The 20,398-nt window shown below is 44.1% G+C and overlaps 1 protein-coding gene across 1 annotated transcript in view; it reads left to right on the top strand.

Annotated features, from left to right (window-relative positions):
* Window positions 1-3,761: 3,761 nt before the first annotated feature.
* CPXM2 (carboxypeptidase X, M14 family member 2) overlaps window positions 3,762-20,398 on the top strand; it is a 65,461-nt gene continuing 48,824 nt past the window's right edge. Inside the window, exon 1 of the mRNA XM_069863546.1 lies at window positions 3,762-4,076. Within this exon, the coding sequence (XP_069719647.1) occupies window positions 3,785-4,076 (292 nt within the window). The 5' untranslated portion in view covers window positions 3,762-3,784. The remainder of the gene's footprint in view (window positions 4,077-20,398) is intronic.

Here is a 20,398-nt window from a genome sequence, read left to right as displayed (position 1 = left end):
AACTTTGTGCCTGTGGCGAGGGGTAGCTGAGAGCAGGTGGTGTTAAAGGTGCTCAAAATTTGTGGTTTGAGAAGTGTTAGGCCAGCTTAGAGGATAAGGCATCATCTTCCAAACATATACTTCTTGGGAACAGAGCAGAGAAAGCTCTGCCCATTGGCAGATAACAGCACGTTGGCTTTCACATCAGCAAGACAAAAGGTTTAAAGCGAAGTGCAGAACGATGTTATTGCTCCCAGAAAGGGAGAAGAATGCTGGTTACAGTAATTCTACAAAAATACTAGTTGCCTTTATCTTCTTCCACATTGACTACAAGTTTTTAAAAGCTATTATGATACTTCACAAGCAAAATAAGGAAAAGCCCTTAGGCCAAAACAATGAGACTTCAGTGAACTTGATCCTCCCATGCCACTCTAAGGAGAAAAAAACATCTTTCCTGTAAGGTGTGCATTGCCAGGATGCTGGCTGAGAGGCAAAACTGGTAAAAACATCTTAGAATGAGGAAACCCAACATTCTGCCTAGAGACAGACTTGTGTGTGGCTCCAGCAGAGGTCTGGGAGGAGGAGCACAGCATCCATGCGCACACCCACAGCAAGCGTGAGGACCCCAGGGAGAGCAAGACGACTCCAGGGAGAGCAAGACGGGGGAGCTGGTTGCTGAGACAGGTTAGGACCAGAAGTAGATATGTTTCCGTGAATAAAGCTTTCTTAAGGTAAGTACGTAGAGAGAAAAAAAGAGAGGGTTATTTATGGTGACTCTGGAAGGGCAGGGAGCAGGTAAGGCACTGCCTGAGGTTCTGTAAAGTTCCTACCTGCAGCAGTGGAGGCATGAAAGCAAACCGGCAGCTCCTCAAGTCTCTTGGTACATCCTGCTGGGTGCATCCTCGTGGCTGACTGCAAACTCCTCACCAGGCTTCTCTTCTGACTCAGCTGTCTCCACGTCAATCATGCGTGGGAACGGCTGCTTCTGCTTCCAGGAACGTGCGGACTCTTGCAGTGGCCGTTCACCTCGGGTCACTTGGAGAGGAGGCCCTTGCAAGGACTCGTAGCTATCTGCCGTGCATGGAAACTTCTCCAAGATCCTCACTTGCTTGCAGCCTGCCAGTGAATTCAACAGTGCTTAGGGGTGAGATCAAAGAGTGACATTTAACACTGCTGGCACGTGATCTGACCCCTAACGTTACTACCATCACTTCACTTAAACATGAACATCAATAATATATAGCAAAGAGTTGATTTGGGGAACAGTTGGGTTGCTATTTGTGTCACTTAATTGGATATTTTCACATGAACTAAACAAGCGCAGGTCTGATGAGGGCAGAAGGTTTTTGTTGCTGTTTTGTGTGCACCTCTAGTCACACATTGACGGATACACAGCTCACCTGTTAAAGACTCCCCAGTCCAATATGACACTTTGTTATAATATATATCATAAATGAAAAAAACCAAACCCACAATTCTCTCTTCATAGAAGAGATACTGTTTTATAGAAACAAACTGTTGTATGTGAAAGAAAACAGACGATATTTACATACATACATCATCAAAATGTACACATGTAAAGCTAACAAAACCAAATAATTTAAAACTCCCCCAGACCACATTCTTTGGGTCTTTAATTAATGTATCCTTGAATATATATTTTATGAAAATTTTCTTGTTCTGCTTGGAACTGTAAATCCTCTTCTGTTTCAGTGTATCCTTCTTCACCCACTGCAATGAGTTAAACAATAATTTGCAGCTAAAGCTCCTTTAGTTACCAAAAAAAGCAGTTGTTAATGATATTACAGAAAAGTCTATTTTTCTCTTACTTCTCATGACATATGAATGTTCATGATACTTGCAAAAGAGAGACTGTGCTGCAAATGCAAACAAAATTACACACCTTTTCTGTAGCTCGTGCTCTGTCCTCCTAAGTTAGGATTGAGGGAGGAGAGGAATGGATACTTTGGAAAGGGAAAACAGAACATCTGTGAAATGCTAAAATGGGGCCATCCAGTCTGCCACTGAATAAAGAACAAGCAGCCTGTTTCATATGCCGTATCCAGTGGGTCTCAGGTCCTACTCAGCACTCAGTCACCACACACTCTCCCCCAAAGGTGACAAAGCCACCTCCTCCAGATAAAACTATCTGCAAAGGCTGATGGGAAGCAGTTTACAAGTAAAGGACTAAAAAAAAATCCTTACTAGGTAAAGCAGTGAAAAAGCAAACTATCTTTTATTTTAATTTCAGAAAATGAAAATTTGTGTATTTAGTAATAGTTTTCAGATTTCTAAAAAATGTAAAAGAATGAAAATAGAATTGCTACTGAAAGCATATTTTGTGTAAAAGAAAGGACAACAGACACAATATAATCTCTAAACTGCTTTGGAGATAGTGACTAAAGAAGCAAGGATGATCATTTAAATATTATGGGACTAGGTCACCCAGTGTGAAAGCCAAATATGTTGGAAGATACTGGTACTGAAATGTGAAATTATGGTTATTATGGTATTAAAGTTACGAGAAACACACAGGAAATGTGATTGAGAAGGCAGAATAAAGAGTGGGGTTACAGATGTAAAGCTTTCTCCTGGGTGATTGAGCAATGGCAAGAAATACAATATTCATGATGAAAATAAAAGCTGGTGTTTTCAACTCGAAAGTAAGGATTCATATTTCATGCGAGCCAACTGCTGCACATTTCCTTCAGCACTGATGGCTATTTTAGAGGTATGAAAAAGATGTAAGATAAGATTTTATTATCAGACAAACCAATTCCATTAATGGCACTGGGTTGTGTGTGTGCAGCTGCCAGCATGATGCATCCTAATCCACTTGGAAGATGCTTTGCAGAGAGGAAAAGTCAGGAACCTTCCAAAAAAAGAGTGAGGAAAGGGCCCACCAACGAAACACATTCTTCTTTTCAGCTGGCCGAGTCCAGTGAGCTCCCACAGAGAGAGTAGAAGCCCAGCATCAATTGGACATGCAATGGCTTGAGTTATAGTGGTTAGAATCACAGAATCATGGAATCACCAGGTTGGAAAAGACCCATAGGATCATCAAGTCCAACCATTTCTATCAAATACTAAACCATGCCCCTCAGTGCCTTGTCCACCCGTTCCTTAAACATCTTCAGGGAAGGTGACTCAACCACCTCCCTGGGCAGCCTGTGCCAGCGCACAATGACCCTTTCCATAAAAAAATTTTTCCTAATGTTCAGCCTAAACCTCCCCTGGTGGAGCTTGAGGCCATTCACTCTTGTTCTGTCCCCTGTCACTTGGGATAAATAGGTATAACGTTAGGCATAAATGTTACAGTTACTTATAAGTAATATGCAGTTCATATATTTAAACTATGTATATAAGTTATATATAAGTATATCTATAAGCAATATGCGTTACACATAAGTAAGTTACAGGTAAGTTACCTATAAGTAATTAAGAAGTTATACAATAAGTTATAGAAAGAGTTGCATGTAACCAATAGAGAAGGGAGGCTGGGTCGGGAGAGGGATCCCACGTTTGTGAGCCTTCGAAAGAGGAACATCTGGGCGGAGGGGAGGAGCAGTGGGGCTGCAGGTAGCCCGGGGCGAGGAACCCCGCACGACCCCCCACCCCCGGCAAACCCGGACCCTCCCCACCCGCCCCGTCCTCCCTCACAGCCTCCGTCGCGTCCTCCCTCCCCGCAGCTCGGCTCCCTTTCCCTCCCATCCCGTCTTCCCCGCCCCCAAGCCCCCTTCCCACCCCGTCCCTTCTCCATCCCGCTATCCCCATCGCACCCCGTCCCCGCGTCTCTCAGCCGGCGATGGGAGCGGGGCGCGGGGGGCTCCGCCTGGCCCTGTGCGCGCTGGCGCTGCTGCTGGGGGGCGCGTCCCGCGGGCCGCCCGGGGACGAGCGGGACTATTACCTGCAGGAGATCGGCGACGGGGACCGCTACTACGCTTTTCCCTACCCCGGCGAGGATTTTCCCCCTTTTACCGAGCGGCCCGGAGAGGGAGGTCCCGCCCGCGCGGAGCCGCCGCCCGAGCCGGGCAGGAAGGGGTTAAAGCCGAAGAAAAACGACAAGAAAGGGAAATCCGCGACCGAACCCCCGCCAGGTAACTCCCCGCCCCCCGCCCCGGGACCCGCACCTGCCCCGGGACCCAACGCCCCATCACCGGCTCGTTAATTCCTAATGACTCACAGTTGAGACTTTTAATGGGATCTTCAACCCCTTCCTCGCGGAGTGCAGGGATCGCAGAGGGGCGGGGTGTTAATTGTGCCGCACTCTGACCTGTGAAGGCGCTTAATTACAGTTCTGTAAGCAAAAGAGGGACGGGTGCTGTGGTAAAAGCCGGTTGTGTTCGTGACACCGCGTTTATCCTTTGCCGTTTTAATCTCCGAGCTTCCTGAATTAATTTTACTTATAACCTATAAATTTCTTCGACACTTCGCTTCGAGGCCCTCCAGGGGAAGGTATGTAAACACTGATCTTCCTGTTAGACTAAATTATAACGAGCTCAATTTAATTACTGACCTGTAAAATGAAGAATTTAAACAGCGACAAAAGAGCCTCACAATAAAAAGGCCACCCTTAGTTCCTTTTTCTATTTTCTGCATTTGATTGGATGAAAATATGGGATTAAAGTTTGCAGAAACTTGATCAGCTTTTACCACCCAGTTGCTCCCATTAAGAGCAAATTGCCCCACCCCTACAGAAGTGGAATCGCTTTCTGTGTTTCCCAGATAGGTGGGAGGTGCGTTATGGATTTCATAGAATCACCAGGTTGGAAGAGACCCACCGGATCTAGTCCAACCATTCCTATCAAACACAAACAATTCCTATGCCCCTCAACGCCTCACCCACACGTCCCTTAAACACCTCCAGGGAAGGTGACTCAACCACCTCCTTTGGCTTGTGAACTTCAGAGCTGTAAAATCTGGGGCAAAATCCCCATCCCCTGCAGCTGCCCCCCTGTCGCTGGTAGCGTTGGCACAAGGTTCGCCCTGTAAAGCTGTTCATGCAGGTGGCAACAAACCAGGGGATCGAGGCTTTGACTTTCCTTGTTTCCATCTAGCAGAGAGTACGCACAGTATTCCCCATTTAACGGTAACGCTAACAGAAACAAATTAACCTTCATTAGCAAAGACACAGACAGCAGCTTCCCAAGCAGGCAATCCTACCTCAGTGGCTGGTGTTACTGGGTTTATTATCTGACCATGGGCAACACATAGATATTAAACCTGCCTAATTAGTTTCCAGGCTTTTTCTTCTTCAGTGTGGTGGAGCCAATAAAGATTTCCCGCCTGCAGTGGGATATTCTGCAGCTCAGCTCTGCTTTTACCTTCTGTCTTGGCTTTTCCCAGTTTTCCTAGCACTGTGGCTTCACACATACTCCACCAAACATGAAGTGATGAGGACAGCATCCAAGCTGTGAGGGTGATGTTCCTGTATCTTCACGCACGGGTGTCTTCTTCCTTCCTGCCTTACAGGTGCAGAGAAGGCAGCAGCTGTACCAGTAACTGTCTCCATCATTGTTGGACACTCATTCCTTCCACACCGGGTTTGGTTTACGCGTTTTTGATTCAGCTTTACAAAATTCAAACTATATTACACTCCTGGCCTACTAGGGGAGTGTTCTGAGGTCGTACAGGTAGCCTGAATTTGGTCATTTCCTAGGAATGTTTGATTTTTGCAGATGGAGTCACATTCATTTTTCCATGTAGGAAATTATGGAATTAGAAAAGGAAAAAAAGACCTCAGACCACAGAAAACACTCTATGATGTGCCAGCCAATTGACATGTGCAGGATTCATCTTCTGGTTTACTGTGTTTTACTTTGCACCCTACCACCAGAGTGACCCAGGGAGTCATTTTGTTTCTGTGTTCAGTCCTGTGAGGGCCTCCCTCAGCCTCCTCTTCCTTGCATGGCTGAGCGCAAGACCAAGGGGAGCATGGGGGAGGCTCATGATGCACCACTGAAACCCTCTGGAAATAACTCAGTCCCTGCTTCTGCAGCAGTCTTGTGCTCCTTGGACACAGCTGAGATTCCAGGCTCCAAACTTTCTCCAACTGAGCACAATACGTGGTTTTAAAGCCTAAGAGCTTTGGAAAAATAGCCACAGGTACAACAAACAACCAATCCTCTCTGTCAAGCTTCAGCTCCTTGCCCCAGCACAGGGAGGCTTGACACCAACTCAAGGACCTGTCTGTTAGTCTTACTTTAATAGGGAAAATGTTGTGTGTTTCCTCAGGAGCAGCTGAATGGTTTTAACCACAATAGCCACGACACCTGGCCAAGAGGATGGTTGCCATTTGTTGAAGATGTGAGTGGAACCAGGAGGTTTTTAGCAGGAACCAGAGACAGTGTTAAATATTCTGGGTTGAATAGTTCCAGTTCTTCCTTTCTCCTCTCCTGAAGGTGGGCAAGTGCCAGGTCGTGCTGGGGCAGTGACTTCAAGGCTCAGTGCCGTGTCACTATGTCACCACAGATTGGTTTGGAGTGAGGATCTGAAAACCTTTCCCTTTGCAGAGGTCCTGAAGTAATAACATATATCTCTAATGTCTCACATTTGGCCTGTTAGGAGCGCAGCTAGAATTAACAATAGTGGTTGCCAAAGAGATACCCATGAATGTTGACTCCAAACCTGGCTGTGTAAATTCGTGTGGTGTGTATAGATGTATGCATTCATGTGTTTACACACATCTGGGACTGGAATTAATTTATAGGACCTGCAGTAAACAAAAAACGTGGGGGTTTGTGAGGCTCTCTGGCAGCTGAGGTATGTGGGATTAATTAGTTATAACATGCAATAGTCTGTTAGTAGTTGGGATGAAGAAAGCAGAGGAATGGGAATGTGAGATCTGCCCTTTGGCTGAGCAGCTGGTACTGATCAGCCCTTGGTTTGAATCAAAGCTGAAATAAAACAGAGCAGGCTGAAGGACATGGCAGACAGCAGATGACATGAACTCAATTTGTTTAAGTTGGTTACTGAAGGTGGTAAGAATAGAGGTATTTTCAGTTTGTGAAATATTGGTGTAGGAAGCAATCCTATTGATGCTAGTGGGCTTGCAATGTTTTTTTATTTTTACAAAGTATTATTAGAATCAATATTTGCAATCCTCGATTCAACCTTCCTCCGTGGCCTTCAGCTGACTCCTAAATGAAGTCGTACCAGGTTGTCCAGGAACGCTAAGCTGTAGGATTGACAGGTCTCTGTACGTGCGCATTTCCATTTTCTAATTCCACCCATGTTTGCTCTATCCAAAGTCCATTCAAATCAGTCGAAAGAATTGTCTTCATGTTGATGTTTTTCTTTTATGAGGCCTTTAGCACGATTTAATATTTGTTGCCTCAGGTGCGCTCTGGAGAGCAGAGCCCTGTGGGTGGCTGGGAGGTCTGCACGCAGGCAGAAGTTCATACTGAGGGGTTTATGGGGTTGTGATCCCCAAGAACACTACTCGGTGTTGCACGTGGCTCCAGGCTGTGACTGAACAGTGCCCACTGTCAATCCTATTGCACCCAGGTCTGCCACAATTAAATCTGGAATTGCTTTGATTTGATTTATGAAACTTGTTCTAGCAGTTCTTGTTTTGGCCGTACCTCAGTTCTGGTTGCCTTTAGAAAATAAAAGAGCAAAGTTTACTCGTGTGGCAGTGTTGAGGATGGGTTTTAGTGCACGTTTATTCTGTGCTTCACAGGCCTTGCAGTGTTTGAGCTCTGTGCGATCCAGTGGGGGTGTGTACAGTGATCATGATTACCTGTTGCTTTCCTCAGGCCTGATGAAACTCTTCACATGCATCACTGTTTACTTCTTTATTTGCTTATTTTTGTGTGATGTTCAACAATGTAATTCTTATAGGTTTTAGATTTTTTTTTTTTCAATTTGTGTAGGGCACAGGAATTTCTGGGGTGGGTCAGGATCTCAATGGACCAAGTGTCTAAGGAGGAGTCAGTAAGGGAAGGCAAAGAGAGGATAAAATGGCCAGGGTGAGCAACCATGAAAATTACCTTGCAGAAAGAATGTCAAAATATAAAAATAGACTGACAGCACTTTAAATGAGGTGTTTGTCGAGATATGAGGTAATGAAGACTTAAAGAGAGTGAATGAGGAGAGAAAAGCTTTGTTGTAGAGATGTTATTCAGAAAGAACGGGACAGATTTTGGTGCAAAATGGTGATGAAGACCTGAAGAGGGTGTGAAGTTAAAAACATGACAAGTTAATGTTGTAACTGGCATTTGAATGGTGAATTTCTTTGCTAGAAAGAGGCGAGACTGATTTGTAAGGTATTGAACTGATGGCTGAGAGCACTTAAGAAGAGGTGACCAAGACACTCCGGCTTTCCAGATAGAATAGAAGGAACAGAAGAGAAGGTAGTCTGTGAATCACCACTGCTTGCAAGTATAGTGGTTTTGGATGGGGCTAGCAAAGCTGGAAAGGGAGGAGGCTGTAAACAGACAGGCAGGCTGAAGGTGTACCAGGAGAATTAGGAGGAAGTCTAGGAATAGAAAGTCAGTCTTCCAAAGACGTTTGAAGTCCAGTGTGTTGAACTTCGCTGGCACGTTAAAGATGGAGCGATGCCTCAGAGTACTGGCTGGGAAGAAGTCGCTGAAACATTGGCGAGTTGCCTTTGAGTGGAACACCAGGGCAGAAAGCCAGGCAGGGCAGACGTTTTGCGTGGGTCTGGCAGGGAGCAGAGCCAACAGTGGCTTTCGGCAGCACGTCAGGGAATGCAGAAGTGTGAAGGGAAATGGGGCAGAAGCTGGAAATACAAGAGGGCAACTGGAAACAGGCTTTTGGGTTGGGGAACTGAATCAGAGGGTAAAAGGAAGGTTGTGGGACGGCTGTGTATGTAGGCTGGTATTTAAGTGATAAATGACTCTGCTAGGAACTAAGAACAAATAAGCACAGAATTACCCGTATGCTGGGTAATTACCAGCGCTGCTGTTTTCCAGCCTCTCCTAAGCCTTGTGGCTGGCTTCCATTCCTGAGAAGCCTGGAGAAAGTGGAGCACTCCTGTGACCTAGAATATAGATCATAATTTTAAAGCTTTTGCTTACACTTCCTATACGAGCAACTCTACAGCAGGAACTCATTGGCACTGGGTGTATACCCTATGAATTTTAATATGACCTGTATCACATCCTAATTGCCAGATGTGACAGGCAAAGATGAAAACATGTGGCTTTTAATGAGCTTGCTTTCATCTACCAGCTTTTATTTCCTTCTCAGCACTTCTACAAATATGTAGAATAAGGAAAAGTAACACAGCCGTTCCACTTAAGAGCCCATCCTTTAAAGAATGTCACAGTAGAAGAGGGCAAAGGATGGCTAAGAATGAATAATGAGCAATGCCTTCAAAACTGGCCAAGCCTCTTTGATTAGCATCTTTCCTTACCCATGGCTTCAATGAATAATGTAACAGAGAGGAAAAAAATCAGAATAAACACACTTGATTATGCTAGAGAGATCCATTTTCTCTGGTAATTCTCCTAGCAGCCTGCTCTGAATCTGAACTAATTTTTAAGGTGAGAAAAATACCTCTTTAAATAAAGAATGGTTTCACGGAATAGATTTTAATAGTATGACCCTATGTCTAGACTTGTTCCTGAAATGCCAGTGTATTACAAGCCACTTATTATTTGAATTGATTCTTGTTTTTTAATGTCATTTTCTGTTCAGTGAGCTGGCTAGACAGGTCAATCTGATGGTTTGCAATCAAATTTCACTTATTCTCTTTAGCTTTGGGATGCAGATTTCTGTCAGCTGTGTGAACTTAGACTTGGTCAAAAATCTGAAGTGGAAGGTCTGGTGCAGAAGAAGCAATTTCTTGAATTTTCAACACCTGAGCCTTTTCTTGCTGGGATTTTTGAGCCTTGCCCGATTCATTGTAAAAAGCAGCCTATGGAAAGATTTCTCATCAGAGTTGAGATTTGATTGTCATATTCATACATAGTGGTTGCTTGTGCTTGTGTTACTGTTATGCAAATGAAACATCGGGTCTGGTTATGTCTTTGGTGCTGCCTGTTTTATAAAGAAGGGCTTTTTGAAATAAACATAAATGTGTGCCTTCAACACTAGTTTTTGGGGTACTCAAGGGAAATGGGAACAACCAAAGCCTGTAGCAGAAATTACAAAAAAAAAAAAACCTTTACATATTCAGTTGTTACACGTGCAAAACAGTCCCTAGCCTTTCCTCAGTTCAAACATTCATGGAGAGAAAACAGGTGATAGGAGTAATCACTCATGCTAGAAACAGGCATCACCTTTAATCTTTCTGTCCCTGGGAGCTACCTTGGTGGGCGCTTTGGTCCCATTTAATTCAACGTGCCAGGAATCAAAGACAGGGTTGGAGTTTCCTTCATTTTTTGTGTAGGATTTCATTCAGGGATAGTCATGGCCATCCTGTCTGTGGAGTTGCAGCTCCAGTGCAGGAGTTCTTTCTCAAGAACCTGCCTGAGCACATTATCCGTGCACTAGCAAGAATGAAGTGCATGGACAGTGGAATAAGGGTGTTAGAGGACTCTGCAGCCAGCCCCAAAGTGAGTCTCTAGCACTGCTGCCATCTGATGATTTCCCATCTTTTCCCAACCTGCAAATGATCACTGAGCATCGCAGCTACCCGTTTCAGGGGCTCCTCTGGGAGCCTCTCTCTGGCTAGCGCTGGTGACTTCAAGAGGTGTCTGGTTGGGCTTTTGCATATCTGATGAACTAATGAAAAACACCTAACTGTTAGTAAAATAGACTACAATATTAATGCATTCCTTCTGATACAAACACATTTCTAATGTCCTCTAATGTCCATGCGTTTATGGTTCATTTCCCATATGGTTTTATCATTCCGATGTGGGGAAGAACAGGGTGCTCTTGGTGTCTGCTCAGTGCTGGAAGGGCTGGAGCACCACGGAGAGGAGCAGGGTGTTTTATTCCTCATGCAGTCACCAGGCAGTGCTATATCAACTTGACAGGTATAAAAGGAAAACAGTTTCTCTTTTCTTCTCATTGCCAGAAATGGCAACAAAAAAGGTGAGAAAAACAAGCGGAGAAATGAAGACATGCCAGATGGTGACTGAGAGTCCGAGTGCTGATGAAGGCATCAGATGAAGTACATGAGGATCTTTTAGAGCATCTGTACAGCCCGCAGGTTTAGCTGTTAATCTCTTTAGCTCTGTTTGAATTAAATTCCAAAGGATATTCTGGAGAGTATGCTGATAGGTATTTAAGTCCTCTTGGACGTAAAATAATTCCCTTCTGGTGGATAACATATTGACGTGGACAAGCAAGGATTTGTACCGTATTATAGATTAAAATGAGATGAGGAAAGACAATGGTTTTATTCCATGTTTATTCCACAGTGATTGGTGTCATTTTTTCTGAACAAAAAGAGGCTTTGAAGTGGCTTTCTGTTTCTTGAGGGGGATTTAAAGGACCTGTCTTTATAAATGGGAATCAAGCCCAACACACTGTAGAGTATGTTTTACAAAAATGTATTGTAGAGAAATTATATGAGATACTACTAATATGTCTTGGATTAGGCAGAGTGCAAGATTTCCTGCTCTGACACAGGGTCTGTGTGTGACCGTGACACAGTCAGGGAACTGTCCGATGCGTTTGGCATTGTGAAAATCACACCAAGGCTGGCAAGCAGAGCGCAGTGACTCCCAGTAAATATTGCTCATGGGTGAAGTTTAGTATCTGATTTAGTAGTGAGAGCACCCAGCTACATGATTAATCTTCTGTTTACTTGTGGTTATTGGCAGTATGGGATCCTTTAAAAGTACCGATCTGTAGATAGTAATGCAGTTCTGCTCCGGTTTCACACGGGCATTAGCATGATGCAGCGTTTGTAAATGTGGTGCTGCATCCAACAGCCCAAATAAAGAATACAATAAAAGCTAAACCATGTTTAGCTTCTGTACGGGCAGCTTACTAGTCTGCTCGCTTTTCTGCCACACACCATATCTGATCTGATCTGATCTGATTGGGAAATGTGGGCAGACAAATGCTTAGTTTGGAAGCCTAGTAGAGAGCAGTCAGATCTTCACTGTCTGGAAGGAGACACTACCTGTAGGATCGTAGGAAGGTGGGGTAAGGAGGAAGGACCTCTGAGCGTTTGAGTTGGAGAGGTGCCTGCCCTTGGAGATACTTGTCTGAACCTTGCTTGAACTCCTCCAGCTCCTTCGCTGTGCAATGTGGAGTTGGAGCTTCCTAAGAGCTTCCCTGCCAACTCCCAGTTCTTCCATTCTCCCAGCTTAGGAGAACTGTGAACCATGCCTTCCCCAGGGTGTTTTTAGCATTTCTCTTTCTGTGGGCAGGATACTCTGAGGCCTGTGGAAGCGCTGTGTGCATGGAATTTAAAAGCTATAAATGGAGCTGTTAAACCCACAGAACCCAGGGGCCTCCCCAGGCTTGGGGCACTTTTAAAATTTATGTTGTCTAGTTCCCTAAATTGGCTTTTTCCCGATGAGCTTACGGGCCAGTATAGAGGCGGCAGTAAATGGGTGGGCTATGGTGTAGGCCATTGCCTTTTTGGCAGTGAACATCTGAAAACTGAAAAGTCCTAAGGATTCCAGCTTCCAGGTGAAGTTGGGCAAAAGCTTGTGGGAAGCCCAGCTGGTGAAATGTGGGAGGTGAGACCCTGACTGCGGAGTGTGTACACTGCCTGAGCTCCTTAAAAATCCTGCTGTTTGCAGAAGTTACTTTGGGGAATAATGAATTGCGTGTGCAAGCTGGGCTCTGTGCTTGGATTCCTTCATTGATGGTACAATTTCCAGGATGATTCCTGTGCTGTCCCAGGCGTTTGTGTCCTTGCTGTGAGCCAAAGCACCAGCCATAGACTGGTCCCAGGGGGAGCATCTTGAAGTTTTATTTCCTGTTGCTTTGACCTCCTGCACTCTGCTCTCAGGGTGCTTCTCAAGGGTGCAGCAGTCTGGACATAGAGTGCATTAAAAGAAAGAAGAAAACTCTGTTGCATGAGTTCCTAAATCTTTTGCTTTTCAGGACTTCTGGGCATATCCTGGCTATTTTCTGTGTGCGTGTGGCCAATATTTTATCCCCACACTGAAGCAGTTTTCCATTGTTTGAGAGAAATTGTTTCAGTGCATCAGCCACTTCTACCTCTTTCATGCTGTCCTACAGCTGAGATTGCGTCAACCACACAGTTAAGAAAAAAGTCTGTTAAAAAGAATAATTAAGTGAAAAGCAACCAAATGGGCTTATTTTTTCTTTTTCTGTGCACTAGAAAATACAAACTATTTCCTTTTTTGGTGTTGGGAAGGAGCACAAAGTTTGAGTTCAGGTTAATTTTAACCATGCATCTTTCTTCTGAAATCATTGTCTGAGCAATTGCTGCAGGCACTGTGCTGACTTCTGTGCTTTATGAGAAGTGTTTGGTTTTATTCACTCCCCTTGTTATTTCATACGAAATAATAACAACAGATGGGATTTTAGAAAAAAAAAAAGGATAAATTTTTAAACTCTCTGCCAGTGCAGATGTACCAGGTCTCTGTAAAACTGGGACTTCCACTTCATAAAGGTTTTAAACCCAACTTGGACTGATTTTAGGTATTTCCTGTCACAGGCTCTCTATATAGGTCAAATATTTAGCCCAGATGTGCAACCTGGAGGATGGCTGGGCGGCAACTGAGACAAGCCTGTGCTGGAGGACGACTCACAAAGAAACTGAGGCTTGAGCAGCCACTCGCAGCCCTTCAGCGATGTTTCCTCACAGTGGGCAGCACGGTTGTTGCTGTGAGAGGAGAAGAGGGATTTACTGCAAGGGATAACGGCATGGCTGGGTGCTGGGGTGTGCCAGGTGGTTTGGCAGTCTCTGTTGAAGCAGTCAGTCACCTTTGAGGGCCCTTGTGCTTCTGCATGGAGGTGTGTTTGCAGCCCCATGTTTGTCTGCATGCAGAAGAGGCAAATTTTAATGTCACTTCTGATTAGCATCCTATTCTTTGGGAAGATGCAAAACTGACAAGGCTTGGTTTTCCCCAAACCAGCCGAGGGCGGGTGACTCTCAGAAAGACGATGCTGTCTTGTTCACATAGGTCATGCTGCAGATAGAGACTGCTGGTCTGTGTTTGGGTGGTAAATGTGTATTTTCAGTTTTAACTGTGAAACAATGAAAGATGAGATTTCAGCTCCCAGCTAAGATGACTAATGACTGTCTGCTGCCTAAAGACAGAGCTCACACTACTTTATCGTGCTGGTTCTGAAGTTTGCTGGCTTTCATCAAGAGCTAAGTCAGAAAGCTAAACTAGTAGAAAACAGCCAAAACTAAATGGCAAATGATTATACCTTCTTCCCTGATTTACCTGTGTTAGGCTTTGGGCTGCTGCATCAAAGGAAGCTAATGCATCTGTTTCAGGATTGTTTTCAGCATGTTTTCCACCTTATAGAGAAGTAAAAGAAATGTAGTTTGGTCTATGCTAGAGCTTGACTTGGTTAGAAGTTGAATAACATTAAATAGTAGTGACGGGGGAGCAGCTGGTTTCAGCTTTTCTCTAGTGTAAATGCAGTACTGGGGAGTGGAGGTAACTATAGCAGCTGTAATAAGATTTAATGGCTCATCACTCCTAATTCCTGCTCAATGTGTGTGGGTTTCATGTGTGTGTAAGGGGGAGTGTGAAGGTGAAAACTGGGTGATATCATAGTTGTGCCTTCTATTTTGGGGAAATGAGGTGTTTGTAGAGAATTGCTGAAGCTATTAATGTGTATTTCACTGTGACGTCTGCTATGGCCCCAGGTCCTGTCCTTGTGATGGAGTAGATACAGTCCCTCCCCTATGTGCCCCCACTTGGCTACTTCCCTTGTGCTGCCTGGGATCCCTGTTGTGCAGGGTGGCCCTGCTGCAAAATCACTAAAGCTGCAGAATTCTTGGTAGATTTGGTCTGAATTTATGGTCATTTTCCAGGTTATTTATGTTTAAGGCATTTCCTGACTGTATTGTCACCCTATGCTGCGGCACAGTGAACGTACTATCCCTGCCTATGGATATGTTTACCTCTTTATAAAGTTACTATTACAACTTTCATAAAGGGGAAGGACAATAATTGCACCATAAGCTGATTTTATACTCTTACAACTGCTTTTATGCAGATACATATTTTTTGGTAAAATGCTCTCAAGTGCAATTGTTGAAGTGGTTAAACTTCATCACCTTTATGGTGTTTTATTTAAAAAGTCAGGGTCATATCTTAAGACAGTAACTATTTTGTTACATGATTTTGTACTTGTTAATACTATTCCAAGTTTCAGTGTTTATTTTTAATAGCTACAATTAATGCTTTTATTGTGGAATCTTTGGTCTCACAGTATACCTCAGTCATTTGACTTTGAAGCTATTTCTGTCATGAAAAGATGTGTTTTTAATGGTAATTTTAGTTATACCCATTGTGTGAACAGCCTGTCTCATTTTGTTTCTCCATTGTTTGGCTAAGTATTTATTTGGCTCTGGAAAAAAAGGATGGTTCTCATCTTTGATGGCTGTACTCTGCTTTGTGGCTTTAATTGGAATTTCAGAAAGTCTTCATCCCCTGCTTCAGAAAAACACCAGAGGAGATGTTTTGAAATGAATAGCACAGAAGTCAGCCTTAGTCAATGCTCGTAATAATAAGCTAGGAATTTATACTATTCAGGTTGTGGTTTTTCTAGGCCATTAAAGGGAATAATATGTCTTTTTCAGAGCAACCTAATAGACATTCCTTTGTGGAGAAAGTGGAAGACTTGTTGCATTGGGGTGCAAAGGAGAGGATACCCAGTGTTACCAACATCTGGAGACCTTTCTGAGGGCTGTGCCTACAGGGCACCTAATGCCCCTGTCTGCCATGGTCCACACTGAATACAGCTGGAATTTGCATCTTTCTTTTGTTAATGGCCTGGATGCTGTGACCAGGTTTGTGATGCGATTCCCACCTTTGTCCTTTTCCCATGTAGTGTCAGCAAGGTGGTGTTCCCACTGGCAGTGAGGCAGGAACTCTGGGGTGCCTGCCTGTACCTCCCTTTCCTCTGCCTTTCTCTTCTCCTAAAGAGACATGGGGAAAGAAGGGTGAAGGCAGTATGAGACAGGCGAGAACTATGGGCAGTGTTTCCATACCAACCCACCCCTCTGCCTGGAGGAGGCTGCCTGCAGGCATTTATGGGCATGATTATTTCTTCCCCCTCAGCAGAAGGACCACAGGCTGCAAGAAGCTGAGCTAGGAGGAACAATGAGAGCTGCTTCTTGTGCTCAAGCATGCTGACTTTGTGTGCGTGGGACCAGGCTCCTGTATTGTCCATGTGATAAATCACATCACCTAGTGAGGCTGCATGATGGCAGCAGTAGGTGGCTTCGGGAACATTTATGGTGTTTGGAGCTCAGATGAGCCTCATGAGTCTGACAGCTTGGCCAAAAAACTCCCAGAGAACAGGCTTTCTGGAAATTCCTGCTTCCAGCTGTGCCAGGAATAATAGAAGCTCTTCCTGCTAAATGTGCTGGTGCTTTGCATCTAGAACCAACCACAGCCTGGGTTTCTGAGGGAGCAAAAATGTGAATAGTAATGGAAGGGAAAAAAAAAGGTGTACTTTCTGAATCTCAGGAATGTTTAGTTTTGTGTCAGACCTGACCTAAAGGATAAAGATAGTTTTTAATTTATTCTTTATTTGCCTTTTATTGCTGAGTTTTCCCTCCACCTTGGAAGCAGGAGAAGTGACACTTTCACCCTTGCATAGAGTCAATATGCTGCAGCTTTTCAGGTAACTGTTGTGCCTAATCCTGCCAGCTGGTGTGCGCTGTTTGGGCAGTTGAAGGAAAGCATGGAAGTGTGTGGTGTCTTTGCACCACTGTTTGTGGCTTTGTGCATCACTGCTATCAGATGTGGCAAAGACACTACTTTGGTGGCCTTGAAACCATCTCAGGGCTTCCACTTTTGTCTGCTGCCTCTGATTCCTTGTGCCACCAGGCAGGAGGTAATTGCATCTTCTCTGTACCTACCTCCCTTCCCGAAGTGCTCATTCAGTTTTTGAAGCTTGTGTGGGGTATGTGAAATGTGGCTGGTGAGACTCCTAGCAGGGAAGGGAGTGAGTTCACCAGGAAGACAAAGTAATGCCCAGCAAGCAGGCTAAGATTAAAAAGCATTTCCCTTCCCCACAAGCTGAGAGGCTTTCCAAAGGCTTCTTGGCTCAGAGGCAGTACCCAGAGAAGGTGGCTGCAAAGAGGAGGCACATTTAATGTTACATCATCAGAAGCGGCTCTGGGAGACCAGATGGGTAACATTTGTGGGAGCCTCACTCAGGCTTTGCCCTCACCTTGAGCCCATTAAAGTGTTCCTCTGATTTAAGAAGGCTTTAGATTGGACCTCTCACAGAGCCTGGGGTTTGTGGCTTCTAACCAAAAGTGTTTGTGGGTTTGGGTTTTTTTAATCTTCAACAGCAGCCACGAGGGTGAGTGTGTGTTGTGGTGCTGTGACAAACATTGCCTTTTCAGTCTGTGAGAAGTGTTTCTTACTTGTCCCAGAATAATATACAGCTTTGATACAACATGAGAAAACAATTAGTGTTGTGTTAGGATAGAAAACTTTGGCATCTGTTTAATCTTTTATTTGATCTTTGATCTGGAGCTATAATTCAGTATTTTAACCTCTATATAGGGGATTTGTTATAAATGCACATTGCTTGCTTTGTTCTTTTAGTGCCCTGGGAATGGGTTTATAACGAAAAGCAAATAAAAGCAAACCGTATGTGCTTGAAGAGACTATACTCCTTCAATAATCTGGGATGCATGGAGGCTGGTGGCCTGAATTCAGGCCAGAAAAGAAACGATATATATTGCTAGCAACGCTTTGGACGTGAGCAAAGTCAGAAAACTGCTCAGACTGCAATGCAGAGATCCATTTCTGGGGAAAGGCTGGACCATACCCAGTGTAGAGGGGGACTAATTAACATCTGTGGAAATTTCACACTGCCACAATCACATCATCAAACCGGGAAAATTTAGCTATGCTCCCCACCCCCCGGTGTCTTACAATTATAAATATAACAAAATATTTAGAGAATGGAGAAACTCTTTCTGTTTGATTCAGCCCCCAAAAGACCCATCACAGCAAAGCAATCAAAGAACACTTTCAACGAGTAGCAGGTTGGGAGGAATGTGTTTTTCACTGTTATTTCACCTTTCAGGTGCACTGCAGTATTAAGAAACTTTGCATGCCTGTGACCCAAATATATATGAGACACAGGAATTAGACTGCCGGGCTTTCCATTAAAAGTTTCTGCTGTTGGAAGATAAATTATCAACCACACTTTTCCTGAGAAATGCTCTAAAGTTAGATGGTAAAATTTATTACATTGACGTCATTAAGAATTTTTTGTCCAAGACTATAAAGTTCTAAGAATACTATGAATAATATAATAAGTGTTAAAATCTTCACCCCCCCAAAATATACGTTGTAGATTTGCATCTTCTTCATTAACTCTGTATTTAAGTGTTTTACTTAAATAAGGGCTAAATTCTGCATCTCCCCTGGGATGGCTCAGAAAAAGAAATAGGGAATCAAATTCTAAAACTACATCTGTCTTGTATGGATTTTGCCATGTGATGCCTAACCACTCTATTTGGCAAGATACATCTTGAGTGTCTGGAGAACAAAGGCTTGGGAGAAGGGATGAGAATTATAGCCAGGTCTGATGGGCAAAAGGGTTTACAGCAAGCAGAAACTGGTATTAATGACAGTGATGGGTTGTTACTAGAAATGGAAGTAGCCTCCTAGAACACACCATGCTGTCGTCCCCTGACTTGGGTCTGCTGGCCACACTGAGGCCAAGAAGTGCCTCATGGGTGTGACTCTAGACTGACCAGTGTAATGTTTAAAGATATTTCAGCGTCAGTTGCTGCTGCTGAATACAGTGATGGCTCGGGGTGTGATGTATTACTGAAAAATCATCCTGGCAGTGTATGTTTTGACAGAAAATGCACAATTTGGGAATCAGTTACACTGGAAGGGTGATAACATCTTCATATTTATCATAGTGAAAACCTGGTTCAACTTTGAGTCACTGGGCGTTCTTCTGTTGACTCTGATGGTGCAAGTTCAAGCCCCAGATGCAAAGCTACAGATAACGACAGCAACAACAAAACCCCCTGGCACTCACCCCATGCTTTCCATAGAGGAAATTAATTCACCACCAAGACCGCTTTGACCTCCTCTTGGCATCTCCGAGCTGCTTTATCTTTGTGATGTCACATCCTTTCTCCTCAAACAAGTGTTCTAGAATGTAAGGGGATTCTTACATATTTTAAAATGACAAAGCTCCTGGAGTAAAACAAGTTGAGAATCACAAAAAAATAGTCAGGGTACATTCTGCCTCCAAATGTCAAGGAGACTGCCAGACTGCACAGGGCTTCCTCGTTTCTAGACCCAAATATCACTGTGCACGAGGAGCTGGATGAGCACAGACCTGCAGAATCTGAAAAGGATGACGGATATGGCTTTTAAAAATATAAGTGAAAAGGAACCATGATGCTTCATTTTTATTAATGTTGGAAAAACTGAGTATATTTCTAAATTGATGGAAAATATTCTTTAAATAAAACAATAATTTGTCTGCTATGCCTCCAAAAGAGCAGTACAGAATGATTTCCTAAATGCATCCTTATTAGATAGAAAAGCTATAAAGACAATCTGCGCTTGCCTGACAATCTTTGTTCAGACCAGAAGAAAATAAAGGAAATGAATAATTTAGGCAGTAAAGATGAACAGAAGTGTTTTCCTTACCCTGCTTGTACATATGTCTTCCGCTTATGGAATTTATACATTTCTAATGCTGCAGCAGACTAGTTATTATGACATCGCAGGGATAAAGGCAACTGAGATTGCACCCACAAGTCTATGGGGCCAGATGGGTTCCACCCAAGAGTATTGAAGGAGCTGGCGGATGTGCTGGCCAAACCCCTTTCCATTGTCTACCAGCAGTCCTGGCTAACTGGGGAAGTTCTGCTTGACTCAAGGCTGGCTGATGTTGTGCCCATCAACAAACAGGGTCGGAGTGAAAACCCAGGGAACTACAGGCCTGTCAGTCTGACCTCAGTGCTGGGAAAAGTCATGGAGCAGGTGATCTTGAGTGCTATCATGAAGAACATGCAAGAGAACCAGGTGATTGGACCCAGTCAACATGGGTTCACAACAGGCAGGTCTTGCCAAACAAACCTGATTGCCTTCTACGATAGAGTCACTCACCTAATGGATGAGGGAAAGGCTGTGGGTGTAGTCTTCTTGGACTTCAGTAAAGCCTTTGACACAGTTTCTCACAACATTCTGTTAAAGAAACTGTCAGCCTCTGGCCTGGACAGGCGCACACTCTCCTGGGTGGAAAACTGGTTGGATGGCTGGGCCCAGAGAGTGGTGGGAAATGGAGTTAATTCCAGCTGGAGGCCAGTGACAAGTGGGGTTCCTCAGGGCTT

The sequence above is a fragment of the Phaenicophaeus curvirostris genome, chromosome 9 (genome assembly GCF_032191515.1).
Source record: "Phaenicophaeus curvirostris isolate KB17595 chromosome 9, BPBGC_Pcur_1.0, whole genome shotgun sequence".
Taxonomy (NCBI): Eukaryota; Metazoa; Chordata; class Aves; order Cuculiformes; family Cuculidae; genus Phaenicophaeus; species Phaenicophaeus curvirostris.
The sequence above is the reverse complement of the archived record's forward strand: the minus strand, read 5'-3'. Positions and strand labels throughout refer to the sequence as shown.